Here is a 21,093-nt window from a genome sequence, read left to right as displayed (position 1 = left end):
AGTACAATCATGGGTTTGGATGAAACAAAAAGAAAGGAAAGTCACTTTTTCATTTTCCGATTGGATTTTATCTCCTTTAACATGCATCAATATGACTATTAGATAAAGATTTATACTGGTTTTAATATTATGCATGTTGGTTGGCTGCTGCAACTTTTTTTAAAAAATTTAAAATTGCTTAAGACCCACGGGCTGGACTGGTTTTATATTCTAAGTTACGATGAGGTGGGGAAGGTGTTTGCTCTCTCATTACTGCAGGAAAATAGGGAGGATATCTTATAAATATATGCAGATTCTTCTCTCATGAAGCGGAGTGGAAGGTGTTTTCTTGGTGCAGGAGCTACCCTGGGAGTTATGAATCTTGGAAACTAAAGCCGTGTTCTTCAAATCTTAAAACTATTGTGTGCTTGGGAAGTGTTTCGACCACACAAAAGAAGGAAGCTGAGGAGTATGCCATAGGTGATGTGTATTCCATGACAGGAACAGTTGGTATTCCCATGACAACCATTGAAGCCAGGTTTAAATCTGTGCCAGAGATGGAATATGATGCTCTCTCCAATGCAGCCCGTGGAGAAATTTGTCTGAGAGGAAATACCTTGTTCTCTGGTTACCACAAGCGTGAAGATCTGACCAAAGAGGTTATGGTTGATGGTTGGTTTCACACAGAGTTATAGATGAAGCACTCTGCTGTCAAGAGGCAATCCCTGGATCTGTGTTAGCAAATGCAGCAAGGCCCGGGGATTTTTAGTCTTTGCTCTTCATGGTTAAGTTGTGCTGGTCACACCTAGCTGTTAGCATGTTTTTCTCTAGCAGTTTTTCCCTCGCCACCAGGCTTTTGTTTTGTTTTGTGCTGGTTTATGCAGATTCAGGTTTTGGGACTGAGTATCTTTAACTAGTTTTAAGGTTTTGAGTTAAGTGGTTTGTCGCTTAACTTTGCTCTAATTGTTGAATGCTTTATTAGGAGTCTTTATGTATAAGGGTTGGAACACCCCTAAAGTGTTCCTATTAATTCTATTAATTCATTGCTGAAAAAAAAAAAAAAACAAATACACCTAAGTTTTATTAATTTATTATTGTAAACATTAGGTTATAAATCAGTCTTATAAGGTTGAGTTAAGGTCTTCACTTCTTAAGATGCTATCAAAGTCATTTAGGACATGTTTGCTTCTATGTATGTACGGTTCACAAGTAAAGATATGAGAGAATATCAATAATTTGGATCCAAGGTGGGTTTTGTGAGAAAGAGAAAGAGATGATATAAGTGTGAACAATAAATATCCTCTTCCTTTTTTTGGGTCGCAAATTCTTTCCTCTTAAAATGAAGAGAAACAAAGGGAAAGTCAAGTCAACTTGAAGTTATTTTTAAATTTACCCTTATTAAATAAATTTAACTAACACTAATATTTTAATAAAATGAAATAATAATAATTAATAATAATAAAAAAATTTAATAATTTTTTTATACTTATTTATAATAAAAAAATTATAGAATAATTATTATCATAAATATAATAATACCATTTACATATAATACAAAATTATTTTCTAATTACAATTTTTAAATTTATGAATATTTAAATTATTTATTTCTATATTACAATTGACAACTTTTACATATATTCAAATTTTTACATGTAAATTATTTTTTTGTCAAGTAAGTTGTATTTTTTGTTCAGAAATTAATTATTGAACTATATCGGATTATATTACTAATAATTTTAATTCATCAAAATTTATGCAAAAATACATATTATTTGATTGTTCTATTTTTTTAAAGACTAGGGCAAATTTGTAATATTACATTTTAAACCTCTAATGTTGTGTTTGGATTGAGGAGTGAAAGTGTGAAGATTTGAGAGAAAAATGTGAAGAAAGTTAGTGTGTTTGGATTGGAGTATGTTAGAGTGGATTTGTGAGGAAAGTTAATTGAAGTTGGTGAATGATATGATAGTTGAGAGAGTCTATGAGTTTGTTAACCTTATCAGACCATGTTATCATACCGCTGTCAGACTATTCATAAATATATAGTTTCACACACGAGTTGAAAAGTTTCAACATTGGAGAATGTGTTGGAGATAAAATCCACTATTCTTAAGTTGCATATTCAATATTATAGCCTCTCTCTCACACAACCCAACAAATATGAATTAATAACCTAATTAAGAGAACCAAAACACATGCATTCATACCAATTTACTACCATAACTCCCAAGTCTAATAGCATTTGGCATTTTGTTTGTAAAGAAGACAAATGCAAGTGGCTGAGTCAATTACAACAAAGAGTCGCTTAATTTACCCAATAAAAACTAATAACCAAAATAACCATAATGAAGTTCTTCCCACACTTAATAAATATATACTTAGTACAATTTTCTTAGCTACACACCAAATATTTTAGCACAACTTCTTTCAATATATGTTATATGTTATGATTAAACATTAGAAAACTCATAAATATTAAGAAGTGAATTTTAAATTCAATTTAATTTTATATAATTTTAACTTATAAGATAATGTTTGTGTCTACTTAATTATGATGTTCTTATTTTTAATTGATATGAGATTACAACCATAAAAACGCGTCCTAACGCGTTATGATATTCTTATTTTTAATTGATGTGAGATTACAACCATGAAAATGTGAGATTACAACCATGAAAACGCGTCCTAACGCGTTATGATATTCTTATTTTTAATTGATGTGAGATTACAACCATGAAAATGTGAGATTACAACCATGAAAACGCGTCCTAACGCGTTATGATATTCTTATTTTTAATTGATGTGAGATTACAACCATGAAAACGCGTTTTTTTTTTATCAAACTTAAAGCAAAATAGCTCAAATAATGCATATAAACACTCTCTCTCATGTATATCATATTATAAACGCGTAAGAGTAACAAAAAAATTTGTTGTCTTTAGCTTGGCTCGGTTACAAAAACCTCTTTTATGATTACATCATCTCTTGGTCCAAATTCAAAGCTTCCTCTCCCAACACATACCTTTGTACTCACATGATAGCAACCAGAGGAAGTGTCAAAAGTGTGTGTTTTGGAGAGAGATGATGTTTGTGAGTTGAATGGATTCACATTCACGAGAGGAACGAAGGCAAAATAGGGAAAAAAGGTGAAGCAGTTTTGAGGGTATAATTGTGAGAAAGTAAGCCATAGCTAGCTACCTTATACCTCATGTTTTTCTTCACGCAAACAGCTAAATGTGGAGGTTAAGCCTTTGCTCCCTCGCGTGCCTTTTAAGACTTCTTCTTTCCTATTAAATCCCCTCATTAAATCTCATTAGCCCCACCAAACGTATCCTAGCTAAATTCTTCCCCACAACACTCCACCCTTCTTCTTCCCTTCCTCTCTCCACCAAACAAACTTCATCACTCTCACAAAATCCTACCTCCATAACCTAATCATTTCACACCCTTATCACCTTTTATCTCATCCCAATAACAACACTCATAATTCATCATTCTAGTGAAAGATGAGTGGTAGTGGTGCTGGTAGCAGCACCACTGGTAGCCCTTGTGGAGCTTGCAAGTTTCTCAGAAGAAAATGTATTCCTGGTTGTATCTTTGCTCCGTATTTCGATGCGGAGCAAGGAACAAACCATTTTGCTGCTGTGCACAAGGTTTTTGGGGCTAGCAATGTGTCCAAGCTTCTCCTTAGCATTCCTGTGCACAAAAGGCTTGATGCAGTCATCACCATTTGTTATGAAGCACAATCACGCCTCAGAGATCCTGTTTATGGCTGTGTTTCGCACATCTTTGCCCTTCAGCAACAGGTATATAGCTATTGATTTTGATTTAATCATAACTCTTGATAGAATTATGAATTGACCATGGTATGATAATGTGTGTTCTTGGTATCTGCATTATGCTAATTAATTGGTTATATAATTGTCAGTTTTCAATTTCTTCTCCACCTACACTAAGCCAATGTAGTGAATCACTGAAACTTTTATGCTTTCAAGACGTTTTCTGTTGACTGTAGAATGAGAATCATAGTTAGAGATTAGAAAATTATCAGATTAAGGGTTCTGAGTTTGTTTCAGGCTATTTGTTTTTATATAAAATTGCTAGAAACCGTAAGTTAAACATTACATATATATATATGAGTCATGTAACGTCCCAGTTTATTTTGATTGTTTGCTAGCCAATAAAGTGAAACCTAAGAAAAGGCTTATTTTATGATGTTCACATAATAAGAGTTCCATGGTTTTTCAATCTCATTTTGTAACCCCAAAAGAATGAAGAAAGAAACGAGTTTCTGTTTTTGTCTTTTTAATATTAAATCACTTCTGCTACAGTTTCTACTGAAACTGCTATGCAAAGGAACCTATCTGTAATATTTTGAGTTTCTTTTTGTACAAGCAAATTGTGCCTTCAATCCTTGAAGTAAAGGACAACAAAGATAGCATGCATTGTAGCAGTAGCTTGTGGTTTTGTGCCCTGAGGAAGAAAAGTGAGGTTTGAGGAAAGAGGAAAAAAAGGGTAGGGTTTGGAAGCCATGGAAATAAGGGAGACAGTTTCTAGCATTTCAATTAAATCCTTAACTCTTATTTGATTAACAAATGATGTGGTCGGCTGTTACACAAATGGTTAGTCTATGGCATGGGCCATTACTTCCTTGCTTCTTGCAGGTTTTGGGGAGATGGTCGGTTAGTTCAGACCTTCAAACCAATTTCATACACAAAATTAAAATAAACCCTTTTGTCTCTATCTTTTCATAAATTCATCACCTTCACAAAATCAATTTCTTCACACTCACATCCTTATCAATCTAATATATTCATTTCTATAACAAAATTCATCTTTACAGTAAAATAGATTATGGAAATCTTAACACATGACTATCTCAATTTTTCTAAATACATAGCCTGTGTTAATTAACTATTGCTGGGTCTCTAAAATGTATAATACTACAATTTTTAAGAAAATATTTTCTTAATTAAGACACTAACTAATTATTTATATTTAGTAGTGCATTATAAGTTTCCTAAAATTAAAAAAATGGACTACCCTAGAACCATATCTGAGTCTCACATAGTACCTTCTACACTCTCATTTTCTTTAAGATGTTAGTATTTTTTAATATTTCCTTTTAAGTTTTAAAATCACACATATTAATTTGTTAATTCTTTGATTATTTAAGATTTTCTATAGTAGCGTAAAATATGGTTTCGTAGAAGGAAGTTTTTGTTCCTTTTGCAGTAATCCACCTAGGAACTATATTTTCTTTTCATCTCACCTTTGCCGTAAGACAATTGGAAAATAAATAAGTTATAAATAATTTATGTTGAGTTTTAGTAATTTTTTTAAGAAAATATGTTTAGCATTTCTCAAATGGAAATGCATTTTTTTGGCTCGTGTGTGTATATATATATATATATATATAGAAATCAAGGTTTTTGACTGTTCTAAAAGAATTAGCTCATATGTATGTGCTGATGTATACTAGTCATTATTGAAAATTTGTTTTTTATCAGCAAATAATTATTGAATTAAAGTGTATTAAAAATTTGTTAGTATTTGAAATTATTTCATTAACATTGTTATTGATAGAACCTGTTTTAAAAGAATCACATATATTGTTTTTTTCCTTCAAGTTTAATGATGCTTAGTTGTGTATCTTTTGGAAGTATCTTTGTTTGTACAAAACTCTTGCTTGTATATTTTCTAGAAGTTTGTTTAAAGTTACCGTGTTCATACTTGTATTATGTTCTCCTTAATTAGTCTTAAACTTTCTCGGGATCCTCACCTTTTTTTTATTCATAATTACTAATTAATTATGAAGGCATTATTATTATTATTATTATTATTGAGAGAGAGAGAGAGAAAGAATTACCTATTTCATTTATAAATAATTTTATCTTTCTCTAATTTTCTATTTGAAGAAAAAGTTGCATGAAATGGAAATTATTATTATTTTTACTTGAAAACGGAAAATCTTAGCATATTATATTTAGAGAAAACGATACATGTCTAACACAATAAAAGAAAAATACAATGTGTGTCTGAAGGAAGAAAAAGATTGATGATATAATTAACTTCTGTCATTTATTTTAATTTTATTTTCTTCTTTTCACATCATCTCATTTATCCTACATATTTTTTTCTAAAAAATTTAACCTCTATCAACCCTTTTAATGCTGCAGAAATTTACTCCAAGAAAAAAAGTGCATCATCATATATTTATATAAATATTTTGTTTGTTCGAAAATAAAATCCTGTATCATACAAAATTTCTTTCATCAACGTATAAAACATTATGATGAATGAAAATTTATTTAATGAGTTACAATGTTCTAACATTTTTTGGCTTCATTGTTCTAAACAAAGGTGGTGAACTTACAAGCAGAACTCTCATACCTACAAGGCCACTTTGCCCAAATGGAGGTACCTCATCCGCCGCCACCTCCTCTAACGCAATCGGTGGCGACACCGCGATTCTCAGTGAGCGATCTACCATCGACCACCGCAGCGGCAGCGGCAACCGCCACTTATGACCTGTCTTCACTTTTTGATCCAACAGGGCAAGTTTCATGGGCCATGCAACATAGGGCAATGGACCCACGTCAATACATGGGTCATCCTCCATCAGCTTCTACTAGGGTTAACGTTCAAGCTGTGGCAGGTGACCTTTCTCACAGACATGGTTCTCCTCCATCACCTCCTGCTTCAAGCAATGCTTCACCATCTCTGTCCCTTTCCAAATGATCAAACATATTTTCGGTATCTCAATGAACTAGTTAATATATATTTTCTATTATTTTATATTGGAAATTAGACTAGCAAGGGATCTTAAATTTTCAAACTAATCATAAACTATTTATTTATAATAACTATGGTTATATATATGTATATGATTGTTGTTTTGTTTTCTTCCTTTCTTTATCTTTTATTTTGGGTTGGAAGAAGAAAAATTGCAGTGGATTTACTAAGATTCACATGAATTGCTTGCTAGTTTTCTTTTTAAGAGTGACATAGTAAATTGCGTGGCTCTAATAATTGGGTTGTGACTTATTGAAAGAAGAGGATGCAAGCACATTATGATCACATATTGGTCATTGTTCTTGAACATTTAGGGGAAAGTGGGAAACATTAAGGTGAAGTGGGAATATTTTTTATTTCTGTTGGGTGAGTCTATTTTGTTCTTAGAGTACCCCCAGATACTCTAATTTTAATTTATAAAATTTATTTTACTGAAAAAAAATAGTGGTCATTGTTTGTCAATGTTTGTTTTTTGAACTTGTGGATAGAAAAAACACTTTGAAAAATGTGTTGAAGTTTGATTTTTTTAGCTCAATAGCATAATTTGTATAATTTATTATGAATTTGGGTAAAAAGAATTTTATTATTGATTTGGAGAAGTTGTGTCTCGTTTATACAACTTCATACAATAAAGTCATGAACGTGCTTTTGCACAAAGAGTTCAAAGTGAAAACGTGACACAAATTTATGATTTTATTTGAAATCAGTTTGTACTGACTCATACGTTTTTGTTAAGTTTTGGATTACGTTTAAATTTGTATCACGTTGACCCATACAATATAATCAAAGTGATCTAATTCATGCACACTTTATTATTTGTGTGTGGAACAAATTCAACTTTGCTGATTTTTCTTTTTAAAATATTATTTGTATTTTGTTTTTCATAAAATAAAATAATTAATTAAATTATTAAAATATTAAAATTTATATAAATTAAAAAAGAGAATCATTTTGTTAATGTTATAGATTATAATAATTATTAAAATAAAAATACATTATTAAATTATAAATATATTTTTATTTATTATATGTATTTATTTCAATTTAAAAGAACGATTAGTTAAAAGATTAAAAAAATTATATAAAAAAAGGAGAATCCCCTAATGTTATAGATTATAGATTATAATAGTTATTGAAATAAAAATATATTATTAAATTATAAAAAAGAACTCTATTAAAAGTAGTTATAAAAATAAATGTTTTTTATTTTATCATAGGTAATTTTTTTTTATTGTGTAGATGATTCTTTTATCATAAATAATTATTTAAATTTAAGAAAATAGTTATTTAAAGGATAAAATTGCAAAAAATTTGTGTACAAAAGAGAGGTGTATCTTCTTTATATATTTATATATTGTTATAGATTATAATAAATATTTAAATAAAAATATATTATTAAAATTTAGAAATATTTTAATTATAAGTAATTTTAAAATTAAATAGTTATTTTAAAAAAATTGTAAGTAATTTTTTATTATGTAGATGACTATTTTGCAGATAGTTATTTGAATTAAAAAATAATTATTAAAAGGGTAAAATTGTGTATCATATCCTTTTTTATATTTTACTAGTGTGTATCCACTTTTTTCTTTTGATAAATAAATAAATAATTCTTATAAAAATATAATTAAATTTATAAAAAAAATATGTTCATAAAATGTATTATAAAATAAATAAATAAATAACTTTTATAATAGGTAGTATTTTCGGGTAAATTCCCTATCTAACACCATTTACACTTTTATTTCTCTATATAATACTCTTTTGTTTTTATTTCCCTATCTAGCACCCTTTTGTTTTTATTTTCCTATCTAACACCCTTTTGTTTTTTATTTCCTTATCTAGCACCATTTCAAAAACAAATAAACAAATAATAAATTAAAAAAAATGATAATTTTAATTTTGAATGCATTAAAAAAAATATTTTTAATGTTTAAAATAGTTAGAAATATAATTAATGAATAAAGAAATGAGTTTTTACAAAATAAAAATAAAAAAGTAATAAATTTAAATGTTTAGTTTAATTTTTTTTAAATGAAGAAAATAAAAAGTTAAACTCTACAACAACATAAAAATTGAATATATAAACATAAGTTAATATTTATTTTTATTATTATTGATGATATAATCATGTTAAGTTCAAGTAAAAAATACAAGACAGAATTATTAAAAAACTAAGTTGAATAATGACCGATATGAACATATGAGAACAACATGATCGAATAGAAAATGTTCATATCGTCAAACACTAGGACACACATAAAGAACTTGTCCCAACATTACTATGCACTTCTCGTCATTAATTATGTTTCATTTCGCACAAACTATTGAATGTATCATTGAAGAAAATATTAAATGAATGATCATCTTTTATTTATGTTCCTTTTTATGATCAACCTATACTTATTTAGTATCGCCTTATATCTCTTATATTTATCTTATTTGGATTTTTTTATATCTTTTATCTTTATCTTATTTTGTTTTGCCTTTATTTTATATCTTTTATGTTTTTAGTTATTTTTTTTTGTCATTCTTTATTTATTTCTATTTTTTGTTTTTATTTTATTGTTGTTGTTTTTATTTTCTAGACTGGTTTATTTTTGCATTTTTTTCTTATCATTTTTAAGCATTAAGTGTAACATTTGCTTTAGTTTTGTTTTAGGATTTTGCATTTAAGGTAGACACTTCAATATTATTTGTGTGTCCACTATTAATTAATACTAATTGACTTTGATTTTTTTATAATTATATCCTGTATTTTGTACTTGAACTTAACATGATTACATCATCAATAATAATAAAAATAAATACTAATTTATGTTTATAGATTCAACTTTTATGTTGTTGTAGGGTTTAATTTTTTATTTTCTTCATTCTTAAAAAAAATTAAAACTAAACATTTTAAATTTATTACTTTTTTATTTTTATTTTGTAAAAACTCATTTTTTATTCATTAATTATATTTCTAACTATTTTAAACATTAAAATATTTATTTTTTAATGCATTCAAAGTTAAAATTATTAAAAAAAATTATTATTTATTTATTTATTTTTGAAATGGTGCTAGATAGGGAAATAAAAAATAAAAAGAAATAAAATAAAATATATTAATAAAAATAAAATCGATAATAAATAGTTTACATTAAAATAGCGGTTACAAAATGATTATAAGAGTTATCATCTTTATTAATAGTTATAAATTATATATTGTTATAGATGTATACATAATTAAAATTAATATAAATATTAAATGTTCATTAAAATTAGTAATATAATTATATTCGTAATTATAGTAATTATGTAATTTTTATAATAATTTTGATTCATTAAACACCATTATGGATCAGGTTTCAATAAACTATGTGTATCAGTACAAGAAAATCACTAGATAGAAATTAATCCTACAGATAAAATATAATTAGTCGTTATGTTAACTAAATTAGATATTATTTTAGAAATTAAAAAAATTATTGATATGTAAAATAATTTCTATTATTAATAAAAAATTATAAACTAGTTTTAAAATTGGTATTTAATTAACTACTGAGATTTTAGCTATTTTAGATACCAATAAGTTTTTAGTCTATAAATAGTATCTAATTTATTCAATATTGTAATTTATTATTTTTTTTCTAAAATTAGTTTCTATTTAATAATTTTTTTTAATGTATTCTTAACTTAGCTAAAAGTAAATAATTGAATAAATAAATATTTATAATATAAAGACTGGAAACATGCATATAATAAACATTGAATAAAAAAGACAGGCTAAAATATAGCATTTACATGTATATTTAAATAAAATTAAAGAAATCTACGACTTATAAAAGGTACTAAAATTTTTTTTTTACTACATCCAAATTTCATATCTTTCTCCTTGGATGGGAATGAGTTCTTAATTAATAAGAAGAGAATCTCACATTTAACTAATTAAAGTATTTGAGTTAGTTTTTATTATTTAATGTTTGTGGATATGATTGTGTACATGTATTTGATCGCATGATATTCACATTCTAATTGATGTGAATTATGGAAATAGAAAAAACACAATAAGGGAAGATTGACTTATGTTTTAATTAATTTGAAACTTTTTCAAAGATATTGTCTGATAATGATTATTTAAATGATGATTTTGTGTGCCAAGAGCTCAAACGTTTGATGGAGTGTAGTAGAGACAACTTTATAGATTAACTAATTTTCTTGGCTAAACTGTTTTTTAACACATTCTCCCAATAGCTCTCCTTCATAAGTTAGTACAACATATAATAAAGTAAAATGCAAAGGGAACAAAAGAAACACACAAGATAAATTTATAGTGGTTCATTTGTTGCAACATACTGCATCCAATTCTCAATCAACATATTGAGTTCCACTAAGCATACTAATGTTTCAAAGTACAATACGAGTATTCTTTAGGCTCATAGCCCTAGCTAACCCCCTTGAGTATTGTTTGAGCTTGTAGTCATTCTTAGCTGACCCCTTGAATATTCTTGCAGAAGCCACTTTTATTTTAATAAACTATTCTTTCACAAGTCACTCATAACTTAACAAAGTCTTCTTTGAACAACAATAACTCCTTCCTAATAATCGAGTATTATTTAACAAACAATCACCCTAGGCTAAGATACACAAGTTGTATGAGTGGTGATCAACAAATCACATGATAGCTCACTAATAGGGATTATCTTTTGTTGACGTATATGATATTTGTACACTTTCTTCTAGTTTGCTAATAGAACATGAACAATGTTCTTTTACGAAGAGTTTGATAGGCGTAATAATTTTAGCAGAGTTTCAACACAAGACAACGTTATTATTCTTTTCTTCTTCTTGAGTTGCTTTTATATAGGTTCTGAAGAAAGTGGCCATTTTGAAATGGTTTTTGGTCGTTGATTAGCATCAAATCTTTTTTTAATGTCTTTCTTTCGTCTGATGAGCTTGATATAGAAGGATGCATTAAATGCACTTCATGTAGCGTTAAATGCACCCTACACAAACATAAATGGCTCTTTCTTCTTTATGTAACATCTATTAGCTGAATGTACTTATCTCTTCTTGACAGTGTGTCTTTCCTTAAATTTGTCTAAAGTGTAGTGTCGTATGAAGTAGATATTCTTTCCAAAGTTGACATGCATAAGTTGAAGAAAAAAGTGTCTTTAGCTTTTTATCCAAGAGATCTTCTAATGTGACTTGCCCTTTGCTTACGGATCTCTTTGGCAGACGAAAGTAGTAAACATTCTCTGTTGTTGATATGTTGGCAGATGAAACGTATCTATTTGCGTTCTTTGCATGCTCTAATATTGAACTTAACTATCATCTTTTAGCTATGCTCCACATCCTTGTTTGTAGACTATTGTGTTTTTTTTTTAACTTTATGATTGTGTAATATTATGACACCATGTCACAAGTACTTGAATATTGATAGTTACTATTTTGCTGTCAAATTGTGATTCTAACATAGACTTGTCTGACGCTAGAAAGATGATAATATAGAAGTGGTCAGATGACCCCAAGTCATCTCCCAACGAATCAAATAGTGAAATCAATAAATTAGTATTAGAATCTATCTACAAGCAATAAAAGTTGACAATAACAATACTGATAAAAAGTGGTTGAGATAGTTTTGCAGAAAATATAAAAGAGATTAAAACAGCAAATAAAAAGCGGTTAATTCCCAAATTCTTCCACCAATGAATTTCTCATAGGTTCTCTAAAGATTATTCCTTTCTAAATCCTCAAACATAGCTAAACCATATTGAACATGCGTTAATTTAACTGAACTTGAAACTCACCAGTAAAGCATATGTGTCTAGTGGTTTAGTCAAATCCACCTTGTTCCATGCGTATACTCCATGAGAATGCTTATCTCTTCTCTCTCGAATCATGCGTCCAAGAAATTAATTAGAACAATTCAAACTAACTAAGAAACCAAAGTTTAAGATTAATCATGCATTCAAGTACAACCTCTCACAAAAACCAGTTTTCCAGAAGATTAGAATATTAAAACAACTACTATAGAGAATTAAAAATAAAAAATTTTATTGATCAAAACCTCAGAACTCAATGAGGAATTACCGAGGAATCAACCAAAAAGGTTTAGCCTTCCATGCAAAGACAAATGCTTTCATAAATTTGGGGTGGTATTCATGAGTTGCAACAAAGATTAAATACTTTGAACATCAATGCGAACAAAGGTTTTGAAAGGGTTCATAAAAGAATTGACTAGTTCCAACAAAAATTTGTTGACTTACAAGACTCTCTCAAATGATAAGTGTCATGATATGATTATTGATTTTTTTTTTATGCCTAATTAAATTGTAGTTTAATCCTTTTCCCCATTGTATTGTATCGTTCTATGTTTAATATTAGATGCTAAATTATTATATCAATTTTGATTTATTTTATTAAGTTTTATGAAGTTTATATTTTTTCTTAAATATTTTATAATAATTTATATTCAAATTTTATTTTATCAAAATCCATTTTCTAACAATTTTCCATTTATCCACAATGTGAGAGAATTCATATATTTTTTCAACTGAATTCATGGACCATAAAGAGAATAATGTTTTAATCTGTACAAATAACTAATCATGTTTTATTTTAAATTAATTTTAACCAATTTTTTTTTATCAATTACACTCACACTCACACTCACAAGTTTATCTTTCATTTTTTACTCTCTTTTCTTAAATCCAAACACTCTTATTTTTCACTCATTTTGTTCTCATCTCTATCATTTCGTATGGGACAAAATTCACTCCTTGAAACACACCCTCAACGTAAAAAAATCATTTTGTATATAATAATTTATTTAAACATTATAAATTTATTATTCTCCTTGTTTTTTCATGAATAAAAAAGAAATATGATATAAATGAAGTATTAGTTGTTCCAACCTCCATATACAACTCAAACTGTATAGAAAATGATAAAGAAAAAACTAAGATTTTGCTATGGGACCAACCTAGAACGTAGAATACCAAACCCATACGACCACTTTAACATTACATACAACCCCTCCAAATTACTATTCTCCTTGTTGATGTCCATAACAACATAAAAAACACTTCCATTTATTATTTCTCTTTTGATTTTCTTCTTTTGGGTTACCAAAATGTTTTGGATCTCCTTCATTTGGGTCACGTGAACTGATTTCATTCTGAAACCTGTTTTTGAAAGCTCCGTTCATTCGGGGCTCGTCCTTTCCCGTGATTGTCATGGTTACCTGAACTGATCAAATATGGCACCTGCACACTTTTAGTCTAAGTTTGAGGAAAAGAAAATTTAAAAGTTTGATCGTATACATGGTTGGAAATTCCATATCATGGAGTCACAAGGGTGGTGGGACTCTTTAATAATTTAAGTTTTTGAGTTAAGTGGTGTTTGTTTTATTTAGATTGTGATGAATTCTTAAACTAGGAGAGACTTGTGTATAAAGGTTGGGACACCCCTAGAGTGTTTTTTATTTTATTTTATTAATTCATTGCTGATAAAAAAAAGACAAGTAAGGATGAAAAGTGAGATGAGCTGAGCAGATCAGTTTATAGTTGATTAAGAAAAAACGTGGGCTGAAGTGTTTATTTTAACCTATTGGCCTGTTTAGACCCAATCCACATAACCCGCAACCTGCATGGGTCAAGTGCACGGGCAAACCCGCATATTTTAAAAATTTAGAAATTTCTTTATGCACCCCATAATTTCTTCTTCTAGCCTTATATTCTAAAAATTTCTAAAATTATCTATTCCAAATTCTAAAATATGGAATACAAATTTGTATTATGGATTGACCAATTTGAAATATTATACATTTTGAAATACAAATTTTAACTTTCAAATTCTATAACTCGGGAAATCTCCGAATTTCACATTCCGAAATAAAAGAAAAAACATTCAATGAAAAATGACAAAGTGTAAGTTGAGTATTTTTTGAAGTATGCAGTACAAGAAGAAAGACATGGAGGTGTAGGAAGAAATTAACCTCAATCCCTAATTAATAACACATTCACAAAATTCGATAATAATTTTTAATATTTAATAGTATTTTTTTATCTTTTTGAAATTCACAGATTGATTAGATTTCAATATTCATCAAATGTTAAATACACTAATCAAACCTTAGTTTTTTTATAATAAAAATTAAATATAATAATATTATTTTATATTATTTTTTAACTTAAAATAATAATAATGTGTCTACGTGTATTACCTTAAAAATATATATTTAATGAAATATTTTATTAGTCAATTTATTCATACGATTAAAATTCAAATTTTATTGAAAATTATAACATCTGATTACACGCACGTAAGAATAATAATGTGAGATCATTTATCTAATTTATTTAAATAAGAAAAAATTAACTTATAATAAATAAAAAGTAAATTTATTTTTTATTAATTTTAAAGAAAAATGATGTATGTCAGTATGCAGACCATGGGTCAATAAAATCAACCCCATTTTTTACACAAGACAACTCACATTCATATATATATATGTACAAATTTTATTTTACAAATTAATAATAGAATTGAGTTATACTTAAAAACTAAAAGTAAAGATATTTCTAACTCATGCATAGTTTTAATTACGTGGAGTGAAGAGAATTCCCATGAGACTGAGAATGAAAACCATAAACATATAAAAATGCAAAGAAATAGTTAATGAAGAGAAGAGGAATGAAAATTGAAAATCTAGAAAGAAATAGGTGGAGACATATATATACCTGCACCTGCAACTCAACGATGTAATGGATTATTACTTGGATCTGATGAACCTAAAGAAAATATTATATTATATCTCTCTGTCACCACTTCACCTCAACTAATACTGCATTATTATTGGGTTCGTAAGGGATTATTATAAATACACAAACTAAGGTTTCTTTGAGCACTGACATGAAGGCAAATGTTAAACTTACACTTAATTTGGCTGGAATCTAATTCTCTTCTTCTTTCTTTATTCCATGATTACAATAATGGTGTTGCTTTTTTTCTCTTTTTTGGATTCTTCTATAAAGTGAGGTTCGCTTTGTGTCACAGTTAATTTTTTTTTCCATATATGGCAATACTTATATTTAACTAAAACCAAAGTAATAAACATATATGTATACCAATCGAGTGTGTTAACAATATATGAATATGTGGTGAAAAAATATATTCTTAAATGACTTAAGCTTATTTTCTGCAAAACATCTTGTATTTAATTACTAAAATCCAAATATAATAAAATCATTCATAAATGCCACGAAAAAATATTTAGATAAATAAATAACTTTTTTCTCATTTTAAGAAAATAAAATGTACACTTTTCTTCCTATACAGAATATAAACAATTACAATTTGGTGATTTTTTCATGCTCTTCAAAATTTAAAAAAATGTTAGAAATATCACTTCATATTCTATAATCTAGAATATAAACATTGTATTTTGGATTATACAATCTGAAATACAAATTTGCATTTCAAAACGTACAATCAAGAATATAAATTTGTAGTTTGAATTGTACTATCTTAAATATAATTTTTGGAATACACAATTTACATTTCGGACTGGACAATACGAAATAGAAAAAAGTTACAAATTTCAACTTCTGAATTATAAAATTAAGGAAGTCTCCGATTTCACATTCTAAAATTAAAAAAATTAATAAAAAATATCAAAGAGTAATTTAGATATGTTTTATATTACGAGATATAAGAAGAAATTGTCTTGCAATTACATTAATTTTAGAATTTAAAGCAATTAATAGCTAAAACATTGGTAACTAATGTTAGTTACCTTAATTCTACTTTATATTGTTATTGATAATAGAAACTACTTTTACATACTAATAATTTTTTAATTTGTAAAATATTATTTAACTTAGTCAATATAATGACTAATTATTTTATCTCTAAAATTAGTTGTTATTTAATGATTTTCTTGTAATGATTTTATGTTGATTAGTATTATAACGATTATAAAAATCCAATTTTATATCATAAATCTTTATTTTTCTATTATTTAATGATAATTATATTAAAATTGATATAAAAAAGTGATTTTTGTGTTAAGTTTTTGAATGATAGAAAATTCAAACTTTCTATATATTGTTTGTATCTATATTGATAATTTAACTGATATACAAAATCTAAAAGAACTTATACATAAAATCTTAATTCCAATAGTCATTTAAAAAAAAATCTAAACACATTTATTTTACATGGATTAAATATTAAATTAAATTTTTAGCTATAATTTAATAACACGTGACAAATATTAAATTCGTTAGTCAAAATAATACTTATGATATCATTCAATCTCTCTTAATCAGTCTATTCCACACAGTCAACTATGGCAGACTGAGGGAATATAAAATGATCATTGTTCATGTAATTATACCCTAATAATTATGCTTATAGTAAACAAAAAAGTACACATAATGGATTTGCCAGCTTTTAGATTGGATATGAGTTTGCATGATTGGAGTAGAAAAAAACATAGAGTTGGCATAAATTTAATTTGTCACATCAAGTTATGATCTTCCCTTCAAATATGTTCTATTTCTTTTAAAGATGCTACTACAACTCACTTTCAGATTCTCTCCACAATTGCATGATCAAATTAAGTGTATCTCATCACAACTTTTTCATCAGACTCGTTAAAAATATTATTAGTAAAAATAAACAATAATTTCTTATTTTAACCCTGTCAAAAATGTTGATAAAAAATCTACTTCAATTTTTCACCATTTTATTCATATATGATTAGATCATTAGTGAAACATAAGATATACTATTTAAGTAAAATCAATACATTATTTTGAGTTTTTCAACCTATTATTTTACTAAATTTCACATTTTTAACAAATCAGTATTGTTAATTCTTTATAAAAAAAAGTCTACATTGTATCAGAATTAGGTAACACATACACTTTCAATTTTTACATCGGAGAGAGCCTTTTGTGAATTATATTTTTGTGAAAAATTATTTTTGAAAGATCGCTGAGGTTTTTCGGAGGAAAATTTTCATCATCTTATGGAAGCTAATTTCACTACTGTTGTGGAATTAAGAGATTCAATTGTTTCTTGTTTTACAATTTAGGTTAATTTGTTCCACTCTTAATTGGTTTTGGAGGATTAAAGGATTGCTTTCTCCTCATGTTAATGCTCGGAGGGTGTTATTAAATATTATCAATATTATTAAATATTATTAATATTATTAAATATTATTAAATATTATTATATATTATAAATATTATTAAATATTATTAAATATTATTAATATTACTAATATTATTAATATGCATATCTATGATTATTATTGTTATTTATTATTAATATTTGTTATAATTTTATAATTATTCATATTATAATAATATTTTTAATATTATGTATATAATTATTGTCATCAATATTATTTATATTATTAAAAAATTTAAAACTATTAAAATTATTAGTATTTTTAATATTATTAGTACTTTAAATAAAAATGTTTACATTAATATTAATATTGAATTTACTTTTAAATATAGATTCGTTGGTAAAATTTGTAGATAATGTAAAATTTACTATAGATAGAGATCTGTGGGTAATAATCTGTAAGTAATGTTGAATTTACCTACGAATTCAGATATGTGGATAATTTTTGTAGGTAATATTAAATTTACCGAACTTATATTCGTGGGTAATATCCATAAATAATGCTAAATTTACATACAGATTTATATCCGTAAATAAAAGTCCATAAAATAATATTTTTTTTTAGTGTAAGAAACTCTAAGAAGATATATTTAATATAAATCTTGTAGAAGAAAATGAGTGTAACAAATTATACTATTTTTTGAAATATAGTTAAAAATTCATGCATTTTTTTATTGTATGTGAATCTTTGTAATTTGTTGTGCATAAATGTTATATTTGGATAATATCATATGTATTCTTTATGTATAAATATGTATTTAGGTATAAATGTTGATTGATAACTCTTTTTAAAGTAATTCATCCTCGTCTATGTGTGTATGATTTGCTATGATCATAATTGTACGCGAACTATTCAGAGTTAATAACTATTATTATTTCATGTGGATTTGATGTATATATATTCTTTTTTAAGAAATTATGGTCGAATATCAAGTATAATGTATTTTATATAGAGATTCAATATATAGTATATTTGTGAAATATTATTATATTAATCTACTAATATATTAGATTAAGTGAGGCATTACATTAAGATATTTTAATTAATTTTAGCGGAATTCTAAAGTACTTTTATTTTAAAAATTAGTGTGTTGAATTTCGAGTTAGTGCATGTTTATATCAGAAATGAAACAAAATTTAAAAATACTTTTATTCCTGAAACAATACATATTTATTTCTGGTTTCATACACTAGAAGTTTCATCACTTTGAGGCAAAAAATACAATTAAAAGTTGATACACTTAAAAGGAAAAAGAGATGAAAAACACTTTCCTTTCTTGTTTTCATTTTCTCCTTTAATTTTGTCTCCATTTTGGGCAGGTTCGTATATGTCTTTTTGAAACTTATAACCTTTTGCTTTATTTCTTAACCTTTCGTTGCATTTGGGTTCCACCATTATTGGAGAGTGGTAAAGGAGAAAAAGTGAAGAACCTGCATAAATATATAGGATTAAGAGCTATTTTAGAAAATCTAAAAGACATCAACAAGTTTACTCCAACAAACCAAAAGGTTATATATAAGATGCATGCATCACATATCATGCCATATATATATATATAAACTTATATGCATCTTATCAGTATAGATGCATGTATGACAGTCTGCAAGCATAATCCAACACAGTTGAAGCCAACAAACATGCCCTCATTTTGCTAATATTCAAACATATAAGAAAAAAGAGTGAAACCACTTGAATCTTCCCACCATACACACCACTCCTGTTCATTATACTCAGTTAAAATCATAAACATGAGAAAAAATGTAATGTAATAGCTAATGATGAACAGAACTGGAATGAAAATTGAAAATCTATGAAGAAATAGATGGAGACATGCATATGATGTAAATGGATTATTATTACTTGGATCTGATGAACCTAAAGACGAAATATTATATTATATCTCTGTTTGACCACTTCACCTGAACTAATAATCAAATGGTCCTCCTCCACTGCATTATTATTGGGCTCGTAAGGGATTTGTATAAATACACAAACTAAAGATTCTTTGCTCACTGACATGACATGAAGGGAAATGTTAATCTTACACTTAATTTGGCTGGAATCTAATTCTCTTGTTCTTTCTTTTATTGAATTATTTCAATAATGGTGTTGCTTTTTTTTCACCTTTTTGGATTCTTCTATAAAGTGAGGTTCCCTTTGTCGCATAGTTAATTTTTTTTTCCATGCACAACATTTATCTTACTTAAATGGTGTTATTCTCTCTCTTTATCTATATGATAAACTTATGGAAGAGTTTTCAACAATCAAAAGTTTACTCTTGAACTTGAACTTATGAAAGACAGCACCATAAATTAGTTTGGTTAGTAAATCAACTACTTGAAACTGCAATTAGAAGAAGATGCTTTTGTGACACAATCACGCACAAAATGAAGATTAAGTTCAAAGTGCATAACTGGATTGATCACGAGAAGAACAACACCAATATCGTCTCAGTATATAACTTTGGTGTAGAAGTAGAAATGTGTACTTCAATTAAGAAAAGACTAAGCTGCTTGGAGAAACAACCTTTTGTTTTGCGAGAAGACCAAGCCACAAGGTTTTGTCACACATAATGTAGTAGCCTGTAGTGGATTTTCGATTGTCCAAGCTGGAGCCCCAATCAGAATCGCAAAAACCATCTATGGAGAAATCTAAGCATGAACGAAGATGAAAACCATGGTTTGAAGTTCCAACTAAGTGCTGAAGGATGTGTTTCACTGCTTTTCATTGGTGAACTTGAGGATGATGCATATATTGACATACTTTATTAACATAGAAAGAGAGCTTCAATTGAGTAATTGTGACATAATAAAAAGCACCAGCTATAGAGCAATAGAGAATAGGATCTTCAACAACACAGATCCATCATCAGTTAAACAAGGTGACAAAACAATATGAATGGATTGAGGATTTGAATTGATCATCTTTGCACGATGTAGAAGATCCCTAATAATGAGGTAGATGAAAGTTGTCATCATTTAGCTAACAAACCCAAGTCTTTCGATGAAAACTTGTCACTCGATAATTTGATAAAACTTTTAACAAGAACTAGGGAACTACCAGTAATCAAGATGTCATCAATGTAGATAATGTCATCAATGTAGATAAGAATGAAAAAAAAAATATCATTA

The 21,093-nt window shown here is 27.2% G+C and overlaps 1 protein-coding gene and 1 long non-coding RNA gene across 2 annotated transcripts; one reads left to right on the top strand and one right to left on the bottom strand.

The window, feature by feature from the left end:
- The first annotated feature begins 3,178 nt into the window (after nucleotides 1–3,178).
- LOC137825083 (LOB domain-containing protein 18-like) lies at nucleotides 3,179–6,888 on the top strand. Its single transcript, XM_068630758.1, has 2 exons — nucleotides 3,179–3,788; nucleotides 6,346–6,888. The coding sequence occupies exons 1-2, from the start codon at nucleotides 3,489–3,491 to the stop codon at nucleotides 6,721–6,723; spliced, it is 678 nt and encodes a 225-aa protein (XP_068486859.1). The 5' UTR covers nucleotides 3,179–3,488; the 3' UTR covers nucleotides 6,724–6,888.
- Nucleotides 6,889–19,087: 12,199 nt separating this feature from the next.
- On the bottom strand, nucleotides 19,088–19,965 carry LOC137823551 (uncharacterized). Its single transcript, XR_011083146.1, has 2 exons — nucleotides 19,882–19,965; nucleotides 19,088–19,392 (listed from the first exon to the last, which is right to left on the bottom strand). It is a non-coding gene; the product is annotated as an uncharacterized lncRNA (long non-coding RNA).
- Nucleotides 19,966–21,093: the final 1,128 nt, after the last annotated feature.

The sequence above is a fragment of the Phaseolus vulgaris genome, chromosome 8, assembly GCF_000499845.2.
Source record: "Phaseolus vulgaris cultivar G19833 chromosome 8, P. vulgaris v2.0, whole genome shotgun sequence".
NCBI lineage: Eukaryota > Viridiplantae > Streptophyta > Magnoliopsida > Fabales > Fabaceae > Phaseolus > Phaseolus vulgaris.
This window is presented reverse-complemented; position numbering and strand designations above follow the sequence as displayed.